Raw genomic sequence first — 21,607 nt, 5'->3', positions numbered from 1 at the left:
ACGTTTTATTAGGAACTATGAGTGTGTATGCATGCACATGATTGATTGTAACTTCAATGCACTGCTGTCCTCTATCCAATGTTGAACCTTGCTTGATAATCACACATAAGTATATTTTTATTTAATCAACTGCTGTAACAATCCTGATCAATAGGTAAATAGTACGTTGTCTATCAACTTGACAACATCGATTTGGACTCGAAGCTCTCCCTTGCGTGACGCAAATAGACAGGGCTCAGCGCTAAACGAGGCCACGCATAGTCTGCCCTCCCTTGGTTGCAAGCGAGCAACGTGATTGGCCCAGGCCTCGGAAAGAGTGCCCGGGGATCCAAATGTACAGGCCGCATTTAGCTTAGTGTCGAAAAAATATACCCAAACAATAACAGACAAAACCGAGAAAGAAGAAATAACGACGATATATTTGAAGGAGTCCATAATCAGGTAAAAGCATTCGAGACGATTGAAATTGCATATCGTATATGAGACTAGGGCCCATTCGGCTGTTGTGGGCCTTCAGCCCCTCGGAAAACAACATGGTTGATTATGCCGCATGCGATAGCTAAAATGCTAGGCTAGCCAGCTAATGTCCCTTCGCAATTCAAAATGCATCGACAAATGTTGTGAATGCACACGTCGCTTGTGTTTACATTGTGGTATCGATTGCGTGTCAGGTTGTTAATTTAGCACCAATCATTTTGTGGAGGTTTCTGGAGTTTTAAAACACGCTAACTAACAAGCTATCTAACCAAAATGGCGGAATCGAAATTGGCTAACGTTTCAAGAATATACCGTAAAGAACAGCCATTAAGCACCACACACACAGTTCAACGATATATGATTGTTCTATATACATCTAATTTCTTAGCAGTATTACACAACTTTGCGTTTGTGAAATTTCCCCCCAGATGTCGGCATCCGCAGCAAAACGTCTGCACAGCGCTAAACAAGCTTGCTTAGCTAGCTAGGTAGCTTATCTAGTTATTAACTAGCTGACCAGCCCGTTACAAATATCCCACCCAATGAATGTGGATTGACTAACATGTTTGCAAGTTTTACCACGGACATTTGGCAATCAGGTGGATGTGGTAAGACTAGCTAGTTGGTTATCTTGATTTCTTTTAAATAGCGAGTTGCTCGCTAGTTTACCCTGCTTCAGATGCATAATCTAGGTAACCATTAAATTGGGCAATGAACGGTGGGCGTGTGTGGGACAGCGCAAATCATAACAGTTGAGCAGGAAAAACAACATATCCGTTCTAGGTCCTTTTCGACATTTTAAAGCTGGAACGGTCTCATAATATAAATATATGGCTCAATATCTCATAATTCATTCATATTCATAAGCTAGGACTGACTGAAATGGCATCAACAAGTGTTAACTAGTCAACACTTTCCACTGCAGCACCAGTTGAGTATGTGGTCATATTTTTTCCAGCCATTAATTATGGCAAGACAGACAGCAGCAGCTAGAATACTGCGGTTTCAACATCGTTACGGAGAATATCTTGTCAAAGACTGTTCTCTCTGCAACCGCACCGCAAGCGATACTGGAGCACCAAGTCTAGGTCCAAAAGGCTTCTTAAACCCCCCAAGCCATAAGCTAATCAAATGGCTACCCAGACTATTTGCATTGCCTCTATTATCTATGTATAGTCACCTTAACTCTACATATGTGTACATATTACCTGGACTAACCGGTGTATATAGCCTCCCTGCTGTTATTGTACTGCTACATGTTACTTAGATTTTTTTACTGATATATATTTATTTTTTTACTTAACACTTGTTTTTCTTAACTGCATTGTTGGTTAAGGGCTTGTAAGTAAGCATTTCACTATAAGGTCTACCTACACTTGTTGTATTCGGCGCATGTGACAAATAACATTTGATTTGATCTACCGGGTAGGTGATGTCATCAGCCTTTCCCACATTTCCTCTCATGGTACATGGATGAAAGATCAATGTTTTCAGTGGCATCTATCTCACAGCTTATGTTGTCCCTTCCTTTGCAGGGTTCTCTCCCCCGATGGAAGGAAGAAACACCAGCAACACACTGTTCTTATTTTAGAGCGCATTGGCATCAAATGTGAAGGTAATACACACTGACACTAATCAATATCCAGGGCCTGTGTCCACAAAAAGTGTCTCCCGAGTAGGAGTGCTGATCTAGGATCTGTCCATGTAATATTATTCATTACGATCTAAAGGCCAAACTGATCCTAGTTCAGCACTCTGAGATGCTTTGTGTAACGAATATAGAACCTCTGAAATGATGTGTAGGCCTAACATTAATCATTTTATTTACACCGTTTTCAGATCAAAGAGATGGACCACGGCGGAGGGATCCTGGAGCTACACACACAGGAGTTAAAGATGCCTCACACCATGATCATGCAAGACTTTGGTAGGTCAATGTGGCCTTTTGATAATGTATATGTTGTGTTCATTAGTCTTCACTTGAGAGCCCAATGCCTCATGCAAAGTTAGATGCTGACCACACTACAACAATGTCTTGTGTAGCTTAGTCCTTTTTTGGGTGTTTTTCCACTAAGAGGAAAGCCTGGAAAGCCTCAGTCCAAACCATGGCTGCAGTGCAAACTTTCCTGTAATAATCTTCCCCCTCTTACTGTTTCCCTGTACAGTGGCAGGAATGAGGGGCCTGGCCCACATCGAAGGGGATCACATTGTGGTGTCCATGCCAGAGGGCATGCTCCTGTCTGACGTCATGACGGACGAAGGCATTCTGCTGGAGCACGGCCTGGAGGTGGAGGGCCTTGAGACGGAGGTGGAGGGCCTTGAGACGGAGGTGGAGGGCCCTGAGACGGAGGTGGAGGGCCCTGAGACGGAGGTGGAGGGCCCTGAGACGGAGGTGGAGGGCCCTGAGACGGAGGTGGAGGTCCTGGAGACGGAGGCGGAGGTCCTGGAGACGGAGGCGGAGGTCCTGGAGACGGAGGCGGAGGTCCTGGAGACGGAGGCGGAGGTCCTGGAGGCGGAGGTCCTGGAGGCGGAGGGCCTGGAGGCGGAGGGCCTGGAGGCGGAGGGCCTGGAGGCGGAGGGCCTGGAGACGGAGGAGACGGAGGCGGAGGGCCTGGAGACGGAGGCGGAGGGCCTGGAGGCGGAGGGCCTGGAGGCGGCCTGGAGGCGGAGGGCCTGGAGGCGGAGGGCCTGGAGGCGGAGGGCCTGGAGGCGGAGGGCCTGGAGACGGAGGGCCTGGAGACGGAGGGCCTGGAGACGGAGGGCCTGGAGACGGAGGTGGAGGGCCTGGAGGCGGAGGGCCTGGAGACGGAGGTGGAGGGCCTGGAGGCGGAGGGCCTGGAGGCGGAGGCGGAGGTCCTGGAGACGGAGGCGGAGGTCCTGGAGACGGAGGCGGAGGTCCTGGAGGCGGAGGGCCTGGAGACGGAGGAGGAGGGCCTTGAGACGGAGGTGGTGGAGCTGGAGACACAGATGGTCGAGGGTCTCGAAGAAGACCTAGAGACGGAGGTGATTGAAGGCCCTGACATCGGCCACGAGCACTTGCTGGATGCCGAAGTGGCTATGGACTCTCACCACCATCACCATGTTCTAACCTCAGACCTCATTCAGGGCTCAGTCCACCATCACCACCACATGCCAGACCAGCTCTTTGTGGAGCACCAGGAGGAGGATGGGGTGGAGGGCTTGGACCAGGAGGTGCTGGTTGGGGAGGAGGTGGGGCAGGAGGAGACAGTGATCCAGGCCCATGAGGAGCTGGAGGTGGAGGCTGTCTCTCTGCAGACTGACGAGGATGAGGAGGATGTGAAGAGCACCTCGGAGGACTACCTCATGATCTCCTGTGAGTCAACTAGCCCTACAACCTACACTGAACAAAACTGTAAAAGCATAATGTAAAGAGTTGGTCCCATGTTTCATAAGCTGAAATTAAAGATCCCAGAAATGTTCCATAAGCACAAAAAGCTTATTTCTCTCAAGTGTTGTGCACACATGTGTTTACGTCCCTGTTAGTGAGCATTTCTGCTTTGCAAACTTAATCGAACTACCTGACAGGTGTGGCATATCAAGAAGCTGGTTAAACAGCATGATCATTAGACCGGTGCACCTTGCGCTGGGGACAATAAAAGGCCACTCTAAAATGTGCAATTTTGTCTCAAGGTTTGAGGGAGAGGGCAATTGGATTGCTGACTGCAGGAATGTCCACCAGAGCTGTTGCCAGGGAAATTACTGTTAATTTCTCTACCATAAGCCACCTCTAATGTCGTTTTAGAGAATTTGGCAGTGTGTCCAACCGGCCTCACAACCGCAGATCATGTTTATGGTGTCGTGTAGACGAGCAGTTTGCTGTTGTTTACGGAGTGCCTCATGGTGGTTATCGTATGGGCAGGCATAGGCTACAGACAACGAACACAATTGCATTTTATCGATGGCAATTTGAATGCACAGAGATACTACGACAAGCTCCTGACGCCCGTTGTCGTGCCAGTCATCCACCCGCAATCACCTCATGTTTCAGCATGATAATGCGTGGTCCAATGTCACAAGGATCTGTACTTAATTTTGGCATGCTGATAATAAGCCAGCAGCATGCCACCCTGATAATAAGCCAGCAGCATGCCACCCTGCATACCACTGCTGGCTTGGTTCTAAAGCTAAGCAGGGTTGGTCCTGGTCATTTCCTGGATGGGAGACCAGATGCTGCTGGAAGTGGTATTGGAGGGCCAGTAGGAGGCACTCTTTCCTCTGGTCTGAAACAATATCCCAATATTCCAGGACACTGCCCTGTGTAGGGTGCCGTCTTTCGGGTGGGATGTTAAATGGGTGTCCTGACTCTCTGAGGTCATTAAAGATCCCATGGCACTTATCGTAAGAGTAGTGGTGTTTATTTATTTATTTCACCTTTATTTAAAAAGAAAGTGTTAACCCCGGTGTCCTGGCTAAATTCCCAATCTGGCCCTCAAACCATCACGGTCACCTAATAATCCCCAGTTTTACAATTGGCTCATTCATCCCCCTCCTCTCCCCTGTAACTATTCCCCAGGTTGTTGCTGTAAATGAGAACGTGTTCTCAGTCAACTTACCTGGTAAAATAACAAATAAAAAATTAAATAAATAATGTCCCAGTTCTTCCATGAGCTTCATACTCACCAGACATGTCACCCATTGGGCTCCCGAGTGGCGCAGCGGTCTAAGGCACTGCATCTCAGTGCTAGAGACATCACTACAGATGCCCTGGTTCAAATCCAGGCTGTATCACAACCGGTGTTTGAAGTCCCATAGGGCGGCGCACAATTGGTCTGGGTTTGGCCAGTGTCGGCCATCATTGTAAATAAGAATTGGTTCTTAAATGACTTGCCTAGTTATACAACATAAAACAACGTGTTTGGGATTCTCTTGGATCGGTGTGTTCCAGTTCCCGCCAATATCCAGCAACTTCCCCCAGCCAATGGGACAACATTCCACAGGCTACAATCAACAGCCTGATCACTTCTATGCGAAGGAGATGTCGCGCTGCATGAAGCAAATGGTCACACTAGATAATGACTGGGTTTCTGATCCACGCCTCTTACCTTTTTTTGATAAGTTGTCTGTGACCAGCAGATGCATATCTGTATTGCCAGTCATGTGAAATCCATAGATTAGGGCCTAATGAATTTATTTCAATTGACTGATTACTGAGTTACAGTATTTGTACAGTATGTATTTTTGAAATTGTTGCATATTGCGTTTTTATTTTTGTTCGGTGTATAAAAAGGCTTGATTTCATTGAATGATTTGCTATGATTAGTGCTCTACAGTGTGGGGTTGTTGTGTATTTTTAATCATTGTTTACAACTACTGCAAATTAATATCAAATCAAATGTATTTATATAGCCCTTCGTACATCAGCTGATATCTCAAAGTGCTGTACAGAAACCCAGCCTAAAACCCCAAACAGCAAGCAATGCAGGTGTAGAAGCAATAGGCTAGAATACATCTGAAGGATTGTATGGAAAGCATTTCATGAGCTCTTCTGGACATTTTTGCCTCCCAAGTCCTTGTTGTTGTCCTACCCTGCTGTGCGGTAAAAGCTAACTGCGGTGTGTTATTTGTGTCCATCCAGTGGATGACGTTGGTGAGAAACTGGACATAGGAGACACTCCTCTAGAGATCACTACTGAGATGATGCAGGACGATGGCTCCAACAAGGAGGGGTCAGAGGTCATCAAGGTCTACATTTTCAAAGCAGAGGCCGATGACGATGTGGAGATAGGTGAGTGGTACTGGTACTGTCACGTTCAAAACAACTGGGAACTCTGAAATCTCAGACTACAGTGCGTTCAAGACAACTGGGAATGCTTTTTTTTTTTTACTCGGGACTGGGAAAAATCGTTTTGAACGGTCGTGCACCTTGGAATCCCTACTCGGAACCTCTGGCATCTTTCTTGAGCTACGAATTTCCGACCTGAACATCAACGACGCTATGATTTGACCTCTGTTATTTCAGAGTTCCCAGTTGTCTTGAAAGCACCATTCTTTCATCAAAGAGTCCAACATTTCAAGAGGCTCATGTCAATTGAAACGCGAAGCAGCATTTGCATACTGTGAATGGCATCAAACTATTATCTTCTAACTTGTAGTATCAGCTACATACATGGATATGATACTTTAGATGGTAAGGCTTCCTCAGAGGAGTAGAGAGATGATGTAAACTGTGTTTTACTAGCTAGGTTTCCATCCAATTGGCAACCAGATTTTCATGTGAATATTCCAAAATCTGCATAAAGAAAATATGTTCATTTTGCTACCAGCAACGGACTTGTTGCTGATTTGATATAAATCAGTGTGTGATGACGTAGTGCACACAATGTACTATTCCGCTTCAGTTTTCATGTGGTGAATAAAAATCTCAAGGTCGATGTGTTTCCATTTGTAACTCTATAGTTTTGTCACATACTGTTACGTTAACTGTCAGATGTGCCTACACTGGTCTTGGCACAACAGCTCATGTATACGGTGAGGATAGACTAGTCTACATGTTGAGATTATTATGGATAAAAGCCTGAATATTTGTATTTGTCAAACGGCAGTCGAGCATCATGTCACCAGAATTAGACCATCGATATTTATTGGAAAGGAACAACAAGATCACCGTGCTCTTTCACCACCCTGTGAAGTTTATTTCACTTTTCATCTGCAGTCTAATAAACCGCTTTCCTGAGTCATAGTGAGAGGACCACACACACCATGTCACGTGACTCATACGTTTACTTCCATATGACACTTATTATATTATCAATATATAATTATAAATACTGTGCTATCTAACCTCCAACGGAGACAGACATGGCCGGGGGGAGTCTCTGGGGAGGAGACAGACATGGCCGGGGGGTCTGGGGAGGAGACAGACATGGCCGGGGGGGTCTGGGGGAGGAGACAGACATGGCCGGGGGTCTGGGGGAGGAGACAGACATGGCGGGGGGTCTGGGGGAGGAGACAGACATGGCCGGGGGGGTCTGGGGGAGGAGACAGACATGGCCGGGGGGTCTGGGGAGGAGACAGACATGGCCGGGGGGGTCTGGGGGAGGAGACAGACAAGGCCGGGGGGGTCTGGGGAGGAGACAGACATGGCCGGGGGGTCTGGGGGAGGAGACAGACAAGGCCGGGGGGTCTGGGGAGGAGACAGACATGGCCGGGGGGTCTGGGGAGGAGACAGACATGGCCGGGGGTCTGGGGAGGAGACAGACATGGCCGGGGGTCTGGGGGAGGAGACAGACATGGCCGGGGGGTCTGGGGGAGGAGACAGACATGGCCGGGGGGTCTGGGGGAGGAGACAGACATGGCCGGGGGTCTGGGGAGGAGACAGACATGGCCGGGGGTCTGGGGAGGAGACAGACATGGCCGGGGGGTCTGGGGAGGATACAGACATGGCCGGGGGGTCTGGGGAGGAGACAGACATGGCCGGGGGGTCTGGGGGAGGAGACAGACATGGCGGGGGGTCTGGGGGAGGAGACAGACAAGGCCGGGGGTCTGGGGGAGGAGACAGACATGGCCGGGGGGTCTGGGGAGGAGACAGACAAGGCCGGGGGGGTCTGGGGAGGAGACAGACATGGCCGGGGGTCTGGGGGAGAAGACAGACATGGCCGGGGGGGTCTGGGGGAGGAGACAGACATGTTCGGGGGGTCTGGGGAGGAGACAGACATGGCCGGGGGGTCTGGGGAGGAGACAGACATGGCCGGGGGGTCTGGGGAGGAGACAGACATGGCCGGGGGGTCTGGGGAGGAGACAGACATGGCCGGGGGGTCTGGGGAGGAGACAGACATGGCCGGGGGGGGTCTGGGGGAGGAGACAGACATGGCCGGGGGGTCTGGGGGAGGAGCCAGACATGGCTGGGGGAGGAGACGGACATGGTTGTGAAAGACCAATCCCAGTCAGAGCACGCCCAGTCAGATATCAGTGAGTAAACACTCTTCTTTAAAGAAATAACTCCTCTCACATGACTGCAGCTGTGAATGTTTTTTAGTGGAACCCTTCATTTCACCTGTCCAATCATGTGATGAAACGTGACTGGATGGGTCAACAACAACAAAAAGGTTCCAACAAATAGCTTTCACAGGTGCACTTCAAAAGGATTTGAACAGGGCATCGGGAAAATGGAGAAAGTGTTTGTACATGTCCTGTAACTGACTATCTCATGTGTCTCTGTTTTCCAGACCGGGCTGACATGGCTGAGCAGGTGTAGATGAGGAGGAGGGTGAGCGTTGTTCCTCAATCTGTCTCTGTGTGTTTACAGATGTGTCAGACATGGCAGAGCAGGTGTACATGGAGGTGATTGTTGGAGAGGAGGAGACTTCAGTAGTCCAGGAGAACCAGCTAGATGACTCTCCAAACAGCAAGATGTTTGTCCCGGTCTCCTGGGCTGCTGCCTATGGTAAGGAATAAGGATTCACTACTGTCTTGTGATCAACTGATTTTATATTCAGTAATAACAGCTGGATATAACACACACACACAACTATGGGCTCTATTAAAACAAACCTATTGAAATGGGAAATCCAAGCGTTGACTATCTGTTCGGGGGCGTGTCAGAAATATTTTTGCTATTTTCACAACCCCAAATGATCATCTCAGTGCTGGCGGTGGCGTGAAGGACTGGGTTTTGATGAATAAACAAATTGTGGGTGTGTTAAGGCTTGGCCTCTCTCTGGCCAATCACAACGTGCTCTATGACTAAATATGTGGTTGCTTCAAGTTGTGTATTTACGGTCTTTTATGTATGGCCTTGAAATCAACTCCAATTCCAATGGCAGTCCATTTGTAGTTAGTTAAACATCTGACAGTAACAAGATGCAGACATATCCATCTTTGCTAAGTATGTTTGCAGTCCACACTGTTCTACACTGAACAAAAATATAAACACAACATGTAAAGTATTGGTCCTGTGTTTCATGAGCTGAAATAAAAGTTTCCAGACATTTTCCACACACACAAAGTTTATCTCTCAAATGTTGTGCACAAATTTGTTTACATCCCTGTTAGTGAACGTTTCTCCTTTGCCAAGATAATCCATCCACCTAACAGGTGTGGCAAATCAAGAAGCTGATTAAACAACATGATCATTACACAGGTGCACCTTGTGCTGGGAACAATAAAAAGCCACTCTAAAATGTACAGTTTTGTTGTCACACAACACAATGCCAGAGATGATTTGGAAAGGCACACACCTGTCTATATAAGGTCCCACAGTTGATAGTGTATGTCAGAGCAAAAACCAAGCCATGAGGTTGAATCAATCGTCCATAGAGCTCAGAGACAGGATTGCATTTGGGCACAGATCTGGGGAAGGGTATCAAAACATTCCTGCAGCATTGAAGGTCCCCAAGAACACAGTACATAGTGGCTTCCATGATTTTTAAATGGAAGAAGTTTGGAACCACCAAGACTCTTCCTAGAGCTGGCCGCCCGGCCAAACTGAGCAATCGGGGGTGAAGGGCCTTGGTCAGAGAGGTGACCAAGAACCTGATTGTTCCTCTGTAGAGATGGGAGAACCTTCCAAAAGGACAATCATCTCTGCAGCACACCACCAATTGGCCCTTTATGGTAGAGTGGCCAGACGGAAGCCACTCCTCAGTAAAAGACACATGACAGCCCACTTGGAGTTTGCCAAAGGGCACCTAAAGGGCTCTCCAAATATGAGAAACAAGATTCACTGGTCTGATGATGCCAAGATTGAACTCTTTGGCCTGAATGCCAAGCATCACTTCTGGAGGAAACCTGGCACCATCCCTATGGTGAAGCATGGTGGTGGCAGCATCATGGGAGACTAGTCAGGATCGAGGGAAAAATGAACAGAGCAAAGTACAGAGAGATCCTTTATGAAATCTGCTCCAGAGTGCTCAGCACCTCACACTGGAGGGAAGTTCACCATACAACAGGACAACGACCCTAAGCACACAGCCAAACGCAGGAGTGGCTTCAGGGCAAGTCTCTATGTCCTTGAGTGGCCCAGCCAGAGCCCAGACTTGAACCCCATCGAACATCTCTGGAGAGACCTGAAAATAGCTGTGCAGCGACGCTCCCCATCCAACCTGACAGAGCTTGAGAGGATCTGCAGAGAAGAATGGGAGAAACTCCCCAAATACAGGTGTGCCAAGCTTGTAGCGTCATACCCAAGAAGACTGTAATCACTGCCAAGGTGCTTCAACAATGTACTGAGTAAATGGTCTGAATACTTATGTAAATGAGATATTTTTTATACATTTTCAAAAAAAAAAGTTTTTGCTTTGTCATTATGGGGTATTGCGTGTATATTTGGGGGGGGGGTCAAAGTGCCTGAATACTTTCTGAAGTAGGTTTCTCCCCCCTGCTGTTTATATATAGATAACAGTGTGGACACAGTGAAGAATGGAGGGACCAGGCCCTACATTCAGATCAGAGACGGTCAGGGTACCAACAGAGCCCTCAAACAGAAGATCAGGAAGAAGAAGAGGAAGGGAGAGACACGGCAGTGCCAGACCGGTACAGACAGACATTACATTATCATGGCAGTGCCAGACCGGTACAGACAGACATTACATTATCATGGCAGTGCCAGACCGGTACAGACAGACATTGCATTATCGTGGCAGTGCCAGACCGGTACAGACAGACATTGCATTATCATGGCAGTGCCAGACCGGTACAGACAGACATTACATTATCATGGCAGTGCCAGACCGGTACAGACAGACATTACATTATCATGGCGGTGCTAGACCGGTACAGACAGACATTACATTATCATGGCAGTGCCAGACCGGTACAGACAGACATGACATTATCATGGCAGTGCCAGACCGGTACAGACAGACATTACATTATCATGGCGGTGCTAGACCGGTACAGACAGACATTACATTATCATGGCAGTGCCAGACCGGTACAGACAGACATTACATTATCATGGCAGTGCCAGACCGGTACAGACAGACATTACATTATCGTGGCAGTGCCAGACTGGTACAGACAGACATTACATTATCATGGCAGTGCCAGACCGGTACAGACAGACATTACATTATCATGGCAGTGCCAGACCGGTACAGACAGACATTACATTATCATGGCAGTGCCAGACCGGTACAGACAGACATTACATTATCATGGCAGTGCCAGACCGGTACAGACAGACATTATCATGGCAGTGCCAGACTGGTACAGACAGACATTACATTATCATGGCAGTGCCAGACCGGTACAGACAGACATTATCATGGCAGTGCCAGACCGGTACAGACAGACATTACATTATCGTGGCAGTGCCAGACCGGTACAGACAGACATTACATTATCGTGGCAGTGCCAGACTGGTACAGACAGACATTACATTATCGTGGCAGTGCCAGACTGGTACAGACAGACATTACATTATCATGGCAGTGCCAGACTGGTACAGACAGACATTACATTATCATGGCAGTGCCAGACCGGTACAGACAGACATTACATTATCGTGGCAGTGCCAGACTGGTACAGACAGACATTACATTATCGTGGCAGTGCCAGACTGGTACAGACAGACATTACATTATCATGGCAGTGCCAGACCGGTACAGACAGACATTACATTATCATGTAGTGATCTTGTAGTGAGTTTTTAAAAAATCTAGTCCTCAGTAATATACAGTATCTCCCTGTCTCATCCCAGCTGTGATCATCGGTCCAGACGGCATGCCCCTGACCGTCTACCCCTGTCACATCTGCGGTAAGAAGTTCAGGTCACAAGACTTCCTCAAGTGCCACATGAAGAACCATCCTGACCACCACCTTAAGAAGTACCAGTGTACCGACTGTGACTTCACCACCAACAAGAAGGTCTCTGTCGTCTCTCATATCTCTGATGTTCGCGTCATTGGACCTTATCTGTTATTACTCTTCTCTTCTCCCCTTCATTCTCTATTCTTTTATGTTATTTAAGCAGTAATGCCTGAGAACCCGGGAATTATCATATGACAACTTCTGACCAGGTCTGTTCTGAGGCCCAAGGTGAAGCCACTATAATTCCTGGGTATAATTCCCAGGTTCGAGGGCTTTATTGCTTTTTTGAAACGGTTGCCAACATATTTATAAAAAAATATGAATTATATTTTATAATTATAAAACTTAATTTTTTATGAGTACATTTGTTTTTGTGTTCTGAAGTTACTACCAAGCAGGCTGGTCGTTCATTCTAATTATTCTATTCATTCGACTTTGCTATGCTAAACAAATCATTCGCATGTACAGTTGAAGTCGGAAGTTTACATACAAATACATTTCAACTCAGTTTTTCACAATTCCTGACATTTAATCCTCGTAAGAATTGCTGTTTTAGGTCAGTTAGGATCACCACTTTATTATAAGAATGTGAAATAGTAGTATACAGAATTATATTTTCAGCTTTTATCACATTCCCAGTGGGTCAGAGGTTTGCATACACTCAAGTAGTATTTGGTAGCATTGCCTTTAAATTGTTTAACTTGGGTCAAATGTTTTGGGTAGCCTTCCACAAGCTTCCTACAATAAGTTGGGTGAATTTTGGCCCATTTCTCCTGACAGAGCTGGTGTAACTGAGTCAGGTTTGTAGGCCTCCTTGCTCGCACACGCTTTTTCAATTCTGCCCACAAATTTTCTATGGGATTGAGGTCAGGGCTTTGTGATGGCCACTCCAATACCTTGACTTTGTTGTCCTAAAGCCATTTTGCCACAACTTTGAAAGTATGCTTGGGGTCATTGTCCATTTGGAAGACCCATTTGCGACCAAGCTTTAACTTCCTGACTGATGTCTGATGTTGCTTCAATATATCCACATAATTTTCCTCCTCATGATGCCATCTATTTTGTGAAATGCACCAGTCCCTCCTGCAGCAAAGCACCCCCACAACATGATGCTGCCACCCCCGTGCTTCACTGTTGGGATGGTGTTCTTTGGCTTGCAAGCCTCCCTCTTTTTCTTCCAAACATAACAATGGTCATTATGGCCAAACAGTTCTATTTTTGTTTCATCAGACCAGAGGACATTTCTCCAAAAAGTACGATCTTTGTCCCCATGTGCAGTTGCAAACCGTAGTCTGGCTTTTTTTTATGGTGGTTTTGGAGCAGTGGCTTCTTCTTTCGCTGAGCGGCCTTTCAGGTTATGTCGATTTAGGACTCGTTTTACTGTGGATATAGATACTTTGTACCTGTTTCCTCCAGCATCTTCACAAGGTCCTTTGCTGTTGTTCTGGGATTGATTTGCACTTTTCGCACCAAAGTACGTTCATCTCTAGGAGACCGACTGCGTCTCCTTCCTGAGCGGTATGACGGCTGCATGGTCCCATTGTGTTTATACTTGCGTACTATTGTTTGTACAGATGAACGTGGTACCTTTAGGCGTTTGGAAATTGCTCCCGAGATGAACCAGACTTGCGGAGGTCTACAATTTATTTTCTGAGGTCTTGACTGATTTCTTTTGATTTTCCCATGATGTCAAGCAAAGAGGCACTGAGTTTGAAGGTAGGCCTTGAAATACATCCACAGGTGCACCTCCAATTGACTCAAATTATGTCAATTAGCCGATCAGAAGCCTCTAAAGCCATGACATCATTTTCTGGAATTTTCCAAGCTGTTTAAAGGCACAGTCAACTTAGTGTATGTAAACTTCTGACCCACTGGAATTGTGATACAGTAGATTATAAATTAAATAATCTGTCTGTAAACAATTGTTGGAAAAATTACTTGTGTCATGCACAAAGTAGATGTCCTAACCGACTTGCCAAAAGTATAGTTTGTTGACAAGAAATTTGTGGAGTGGTTGAAAAACGAGTTTTAATGACTCCAACCTAAGTGTATGTAAACTTCCGACTTCATCTGTAGCTAGCTAGCTAGCAGAGATTAAATGATGACGAGATAAAATATTTTTTCTAAATAATTATTTGAATAAATATCCAATAGGCCACACTGCACTGGTGAATGAATGGAATTCTGAGTGTTTACTGTTTCCATGGTGAATAATTAGATTCACGTTCATTCTTGGGCTAGCTAGCCTATTGGCACAGGAGAGATCGCATTTATAAAACGATACATTGTTGCACAGGTTGTAGAGGCTTACAGGTAGGTTTATTCAACCCCCAGCTGTTGCAAACCAAATGGTAGCATTGAAAGAATTATGTGTAGATGCTTTTTTCCCCTCGGGAGATAAAGTTTATGAATTTCTTGCCTGGGCTCGGGGACAGTGGAATAATGAGATGGATATTTCATGGTATGTTGCAGGAGGTGTTGTCCCACTACTCCCATATATCAACCAATCAGCCTCCAGGATCGAAACAACCTGTTTTATATTATTACGTTGTTGTGATTGTTTCCCTTCCTACTTTTCCCTGTTAAGAGTGTTGCTCTTGTGACATGTCAGTGAAACGAGCTATAAATAAATTCTGTTTTGTTTTTCAAGGTCAACTTCCACAACCACCTGGAGTCCCACAAGCTACTGGTTCATCGCAGTGACAGAGACCGAACCTCTTCCCCAGAGTACCCGGACTACAACAGGACCACCCCAGAGTACCCAGAATACAACAGGACCACCCCAGAGTACCCAGAATACAACAGGACCTACACAGAATACACCCGGCGTTACCACGAAGACAGCCAGCTAGGATCTAACAAGCTGATCCTGAGGGACAAGGAGTCCAAACTGCACCACTGTAAGTACTGTGACTATGAGACTGCAGAGCAGGGGCTCCTCAACCGCCACCTATTGGCCGTTCACAGCAGGAACTTCGCCCACGTGTGCGTGGAGTGCACTAAAGGCTTCCGTCACCCGTCAGAGCTCAAGAAGCACATGCGGACCCACACGGGCGAGAAGCCGTACTGCTGCCCGCACTGTGACTTTCGCTGTGCAGACCAGTCCAACCTAAAGACTCACATCAAGAGCAAGCACGGTGCCGACCTGCCTTTTAAGTGTGGCCACTGCCCCCAGGCCTACGCTGACGAAGGGGAGCTGCAGCGGCACACGGAGATGGTGCAGGGCCACAAGACCCACCAGTGTCCCCACTGCGAACACAAGAGCACCAACTCCTCTGATCTAAAACGACACATTATATCTGTTCACACCAAAGACTTCCCTCACCAGTGTGACGTGTGTGAGAAGGGCTTCCACCGGCCCTCTGAGCTGAAGAAACACTCAGAGACGCACAAGGGCAGCAAGGTGCACCAGTGCAGGCACTGTAACTTCACAACCTCTGAACCTTTCACCCTCAGCAGACACATCCTGTCCGTTCACACCAAGGACCTCCCCTTTAAGTGTAAACGCTGTCGGCGAGGATTCCGCCAGTCCACGGAGCTGAAGAAACACATGAAGACCCACAGCGGGAGGAAGGTGTACCAGTGTCAGTACTGCGAGTACAACAGCCCGGACGCTTCAGGATTCAAACGCCACGTGATCTCGATCCACACCAAGGAATACCCCCATTGTTGTGACTACTGTTGTAAAGGCTTCCGAAGGCCCTCGGAGAAGAGCCAGCACATAGCCAGGCATCACAAAGATATGTTGATGGAGCGTTGTGAATACAGTGACGACACAACGTTACCCGGATAGAAACAGACTGCACACACTCGGTCTACGTAGACCTGATTCACACGACAAAGGGGGAACACGTTTAGGAAGTTGATAAGGATGGAATGGTACATTTAGACTGCTAGCGACGATAACATTCTGACCGACTGCTTCTCTTTTTCTACTGGTTGTATAGAGTAGGAATAGGTCTCACCAGACCCCCCCCCATTCCCTCTCCCCCAGGTGTAATCAAACTAAGCATATTGTGGAAGTTGGGAGAAGATTAAAACCAGGGTACATGTAGTCTTTATGTATGTATTTATCTGCAGAGAGAGGATTCACCATATGATGAACATTTATTCAGGGTCTCAAATTAAGTCTATTTTTTATACATGTTGAAACTCTGAGGTGGGGAAAAGACAGACGTTATTTGAGAACATTCAGGCCTCTCTCTGTGTTTCTTTCCCTCGCTCTCTCTCTCTCTCTATGTCTGTGTTTCTCTCTCTCTGTGTTTCTCTCTCTCTGTGTTTCTCTCTCTGTGTTTCTCTCTCTCTCTGTGTTTCTCTCCCTCGCTCTCTCTCTCTCTCTGTGTTTCTCTCTCTCTGTGTTTCTCTCTGTGTTTCTCTCTCTCTGTGTTTCTCTCCCTCGCTCTCTCTCTCTCTGTCTGTGTTTCTCTCTCTGTGTTTCTCTCTGTCTGTGTTTCTCTCTCTCTGTGTTTCTCTCCCTCGCTCTCTCTCTGTCTGTGTTTCTCTCTCTGTGTTTCTCTCTCTCTGTGTTTCTCTCCCTCGCTCAAATCAAATCAAATTTTATTTGTCACATACACATGGTTAGCAGATGTTAATGCGAGTGTAGCGAAATGCTTGTGCTTCTAGTTCCGACAATGCAGTGATAACCAACAAGTAATCTAACTAACAATTCTAAAACTACTGTCTTATACACAGTGTAAGGGGATAAGGAATATGTACATAAGGATATATGAGTGAGTGATGGTACAGAGAGCATACGCTCTCTCTCTTTCTCCGTTTCTCTCTCTGTTTCTCTCTCTGTTTCTGTTTCTCTCTCTGATTCTCTCTCTGTTTCTGTTTCTCTCTCTCTCTGTGTTTCTCTCTCTGTTTCTCTCTGTTTCTCTCTCTCTCTCTGTTTCCGTTTCTCTCTCTCTGTTTCTGTTTCTGTTTCTCTCTCTGTTTCTGTTTCTCTCTCTGTTTCTCTGTTTCTGTTTCTCTCTCTGTTTCTGTTTCTCTCTCTGTTTCTGTTTCTCTCTCTGTTTCTGTTTCTCTCTCTCTCTGTTTCTGTTTCTCTCTCTGTTTCTGTTTCTCTGTTTCTGTTTCTCTGTTTCTGTTTCTCTCTGTTTCTCTCTCTGTTTCTGTTTCTCTCTCTCTGTTTCTGTTTCTCTCTCTGTTTCTGTTTCTCTCTCTGTTTCTCTCTCTGTTTCTGTTTCTCTCTGTTTCTCTCTGTTTCTGTTTCTCTCTCTCTGTTTCTGTTTCTCTCTCTGTTTCTGTTTCTCTCTGTTTCTCTCTGTTTCTCTCTCTCGGTTTCTGTTTCTCTGTTTCTGTTTCTCTCTCTCTGTTTCTCTGTTTCTGTTTCTCTCTGTTTCTCTCTCTGTTTCTGTTTCTCTCTCTCTGTTTCTCTCTCTCGGTTTCTGTTTCTCTCTCTCTGTTTCTCTCTCTCGGTTTCTGTTTCTCTCTGTTTCTGTTTCTCTCTCTCTGTTTCTCTGTTTCTGTTTCTCTCTGTTTCTCTCTCTGTTTCTGTTTCTCTCTCTCTCTCTGTTTCTGTTTCTCTCTCTGTTTCTGTTTCTCTCTCTCTGTTTCTCTCTCTCTGTTTCTCTCTCTGTTTCTCTCTCTCGGTTTCTGTTTCTCTGTTTCTGTTTCTCTCTCTCTGTTTCTCTCTCTGTTTCTCTCTGTTTCTGTTTCTGTTTCTCTCTCTGTTTCTCTCACACCAGACTGTATCAAACTAATACATACAGGAGAGCTGCATCGCTCTTCTCTCCACTCTACCGACTAGTATCTCCAAACCTGGGTTCAAATCGTTTATCAATTATTTCTTATACATTTTAGCGTTTGCTTTATCCTGCCTACAAGGGGTTTGGACTTTTGCAAATCTGTTGGTTCCATTGTGCCAGGTAAGCCCAACTAAAGTATGTATTTGAAATAGTTTTTAAACCCAGGTCTAAGTATCCTCCCAATAACCTGCTTTTTACCATAATCCTGTTGGTTTTAAAGGCAATCTGAATCACAATCATGTAGTTTATTATGAATCTGAGTAACATGAGTGGCCCGTTTGGCTGGTCCACCTGTGACGTCAGAGTGGAACAATGTTTACACAAGCACCTTAACCTATGAGCTACGAAACCAACTCATTTTTTATTTTTAACAAACAACTTTTGTTTTGTTTCTTAACAGTGCCGACTATTATTAATTAAACTTGAATGTTTTAATGTCATGTTAGGTGGACAGATGGTTCCGTTCTGTGCGTTTTGGTAAAAACTCCAGCAGTTGTCACTGCAGTTGGTTTGTTTTGACCTTGTTGTGAATGCCACTGTAAGATTTGTATATGATGTGTACGTGTCGTCACACAGAACACAGATGTGGTCAAACAAGCCAACCATCCGATGGTCATGTCTTATGTGTTCCGTTTCTTCTCATGCACTGAGCTCTGCTAAAAACAGAGATCTGAAAAGTAAAGTGATTTTAAGTCTCAAACGTACGCCGTTGTGTAAAGTACCATTCTCTAAGAGATTGTGTGTCTGTTTGAGTCGGTAGAAAGCACTTTATTATTTTGTTAATTTTTACATGTATGCAAAGGGTGTATAATTTCTATTCCCTGAATATAACAGACAATATGAGTGGTGGAGAGAGAGTTTGGGGTATATCAGGACCTTGTATAGTTGGGACGGTAGCGACCGGTATTCATATTAAATGCATTGTCAATAGAGAGACAGCTGAACTGTTTTGTATTGATAGCTCATAGGTAAATGCTTGGTCTTTCTGGAAAGAGTTCTGCTCACTGGTATCCAGCAACCCCACAGTGACTGGGCTACACTCTCCTTGAATACAATGGTTGAGAGATTGGCATTGAATTCATACAGTATGCACATAATATGCTGTCCATGGAGTTTATTTGTGGTTAAAAATGTATGCATTTTCTTGTTTGATTGTTCAGAAACTACTGTTGAGGAGGAACCGAAATAAACAGTTATCTTTTTAGTTTCTGCTGCCTTTTTTTGGGGGGGGGGTGGGGTGAAATGTAGTGCACGATTAGGGAATAGGATTGATCTCAGCTCAGTAATCACAAGATGGTGGTCTAACTACATGGAAATTTAGGAAAATGAATGACTAGTATGACAACACATTACCAGATGAGATAAAATACCTAGTCATTAACCTGTCTAGAGTGTATCATTTTGGAAATGGGGAAGGACATATTTGCTGTGTGTCCAAAATGGCACCCTATTCCCTATAGAGGGTGGACGCTACGGGTGATTAGTCCTGTAGTTGAACCCAGAGGGAGAGGCTGGACACTACAGGTGATTAGTCCTGTAGTTGAACCCAGAGGGAGAGGCTGGACACTACAGGTGATTAGTCCTGTAGTTGAACCCAGAGGGAGAGGCTGGACACTACAGGTGATTAGTCCTGTAGTTGAACCCAGAGGGAGAGGCTGGACACTACAGGTGATTAGTCCTGTAGTTGAACCCAGAGGGAGAGGCTGGACACTACAGGTGATTAGTCCTGTAGTTGAACCCAGAGGGAGAGGCTGGACACTACAGGTGATTAGTCCTGTAGTTGAACCCAGAGGGAGAGGCTGGACACTACAGGTGATTAGTCCTGTAGTTGAACCCAGAGGGAGAGGCTGGACACTACAGGTGATTAGTCCTGGTGAACCCAGAGGGAGAGGCTTATTAGTCCTGTAGTTGAACCCAGAGGGAGAGGCTGGACACTACAGGTGATTAGTCCTGTAGTTGAACCCAGAGGGAGAGGCTGGACACTACGGGTGATTAGTCCTGTAGTTGAACCCAGAGGGAGAGGCTGGACACTATGGGTGATTAGTCCTGTAGTTGAACCCAGAGGGAGAGGCTGGACACTACGGGTCATTAGTCCTGTAGTTGAACCCAGAGGGAGAGGCTGGAGACTACAGGTGATTAGTCCTGTAGTTGAACCCAGAGGGAGAGGCTGGATACTACAGGTGATTAGTCCTGTAGTTGAACCCAGAGGGAGAGGCTGGATACTACAGGTGATTAGTCCTGTAGTTGAACCCAGAGGGAGAGGCTGGATACTACAGGTGATTAGTCCTGTAGTTGAACCCAGAGAGAGAGGCTGGAGAGGCTGGAACCCAGAGGAGAGGCTGGACAGGTGATTAGTCCTGTAGTTGAACCCAGAGAGAGGCTGGCTGGTGATTAGTCACTACTGGAGGTGATTAGTCCTGTAGTTGAACCCAGAGGGAGAGGCTGGACACTACAGGTGATTAGTCCTGTAGTTGAACCCAGAGAGAGAGGCTGGACACTACAGGTGATTAGTCCTGTAGTTGAACCCAGAGGGAGAGGCTGGACACTACAGGTGATTAGTCCTGTAGTTGAACCCAGAGGGAGAGGGTGGACACTACAGGTGATTAGTCCTGTAGTTGAACCCAGAGAGAGAGGCTGGACACTACAGGTGATTAGTCCTGTAGTTGAACCCAGAGGGAGAGGGTGGACACTACAGGTGATTAGTCCTGTAGTTGAACCCAGAGAGAGAGGCTGGACACTACAGGTGATTAGTCCTGTAGTTGAACCCAGAGAGAGAGGCTGGACACTACAGGTGATTAGTCCTGTAGTTGAACCCAGAGGGAGAGGCTGGACACTACAGGTGATTAGTCCTGTAGTTGAACCCAGAGAGAGAGGCTGGACACTACAGGTGATTAGTCCTGTAGTTGAACCCAGAGGGAGAGGGTGGACACTACAGGTGATCAAAAAAATCAACATAAATCAACATCAACATAATGTAGACTCAGCAGTAGACTGAATCAACATACTGTAGACTCAGCAGTAGACTGAATCAACATACTGTAGACTCAGCAGTAGACTGAATCAACATACTGTAGACTCAGCAGTAGACTGAATCAACATACTGTAGACTCAGCAGTAGACTGAATCAACATGCTGAATCAAAAATAGAGCTCTTCCCCTGCTTTTTGTAACCTCTCTCTGGAGACACTGCTGATGGACGATGCATCTCACAGGAGGGACATGGAATGAAACAGGTGGGTTCACATGGTTGCTATGGGCACGGGGAGTGGAAGAGGAATGCATCATATTCCCATGGATGATGCACTGAATATGTCACATCACTTGCTAAATATCTGGAAAACTGCCGAGAACAGTGAGATCAATAAGAAAAGGCCTTAAATTACTCTTACTGCAGTAGTCAATAGACAGGACTCCTCTCTTACTGCAGTAGTCAATAGACAGGACTCCTCTCTTACTGCAGTAGTCAATAGACATGACTTCTCTCTCTTACTGCAGTAGTCAATAGACCTGACTCCTTTCTCTCTTTCTGCAGTAGTCAATAGACATGACTCCCCTCTCTCTTACTGCATTAGTCAATAGACCTGACTCCTTTCTCTCTTTCTGCAGTAGTC

General features: G+C 46.3%; 1 protein-coding gene across 1 annotated transcript; it reads left to right on the top strand.

The window, feature by feature from the left end:
* The first annotated feature begins 215 nt into the window (after positions 1-215).
* On the top strand, positions 216-19,200 carry LOC115118347 (zinc finger protein 711-like). Its single transcript, XM_029646941.2, is given in 10 exon segments — positions 216-441; positions 2,013-2,092; positions 2,317-2,404; positions 2,643-3,131; positions 3,134-3,811; positions 6,074-6,223; positions 8,744-8,881; positions 10,831-10,968; positions 12,137-12,303; positions 14,897-19,200. Coding segments are annotated over 8 exon segments (2,982 nt in total). The 5' UTR covers positions 216-441; positions 2,013-2,092; positions 2,317-2,325; the 3' UTR covers positions 16,040-19,200.
* The last annotated feature ends 2,407 nt before the right edge of the window (positions 19,201-21,607 follow it).

The sequence above is a fragment of the Oncorhynchus nerka genome, linkage group LG5, assembly GCF_034236695.1.
Source record: "Oncorhynchus nerka isolate Pitt River linkage group LG5, Oner_Uvic_2.0, whole genome shotgun sequence".
Taxonomy (NCBI): Eukaryota; Metazoa; Chordata; class Actinopteri; order Salmoniformes; family Salmonidae; genus Oncorhynchus; species Oncorhynchus nerka.
The sequence above is the reverse complement of the archived record's forward strand: the minus strand, read 5'-3'. Positions and strand labels throughout refer to the sequence as shown.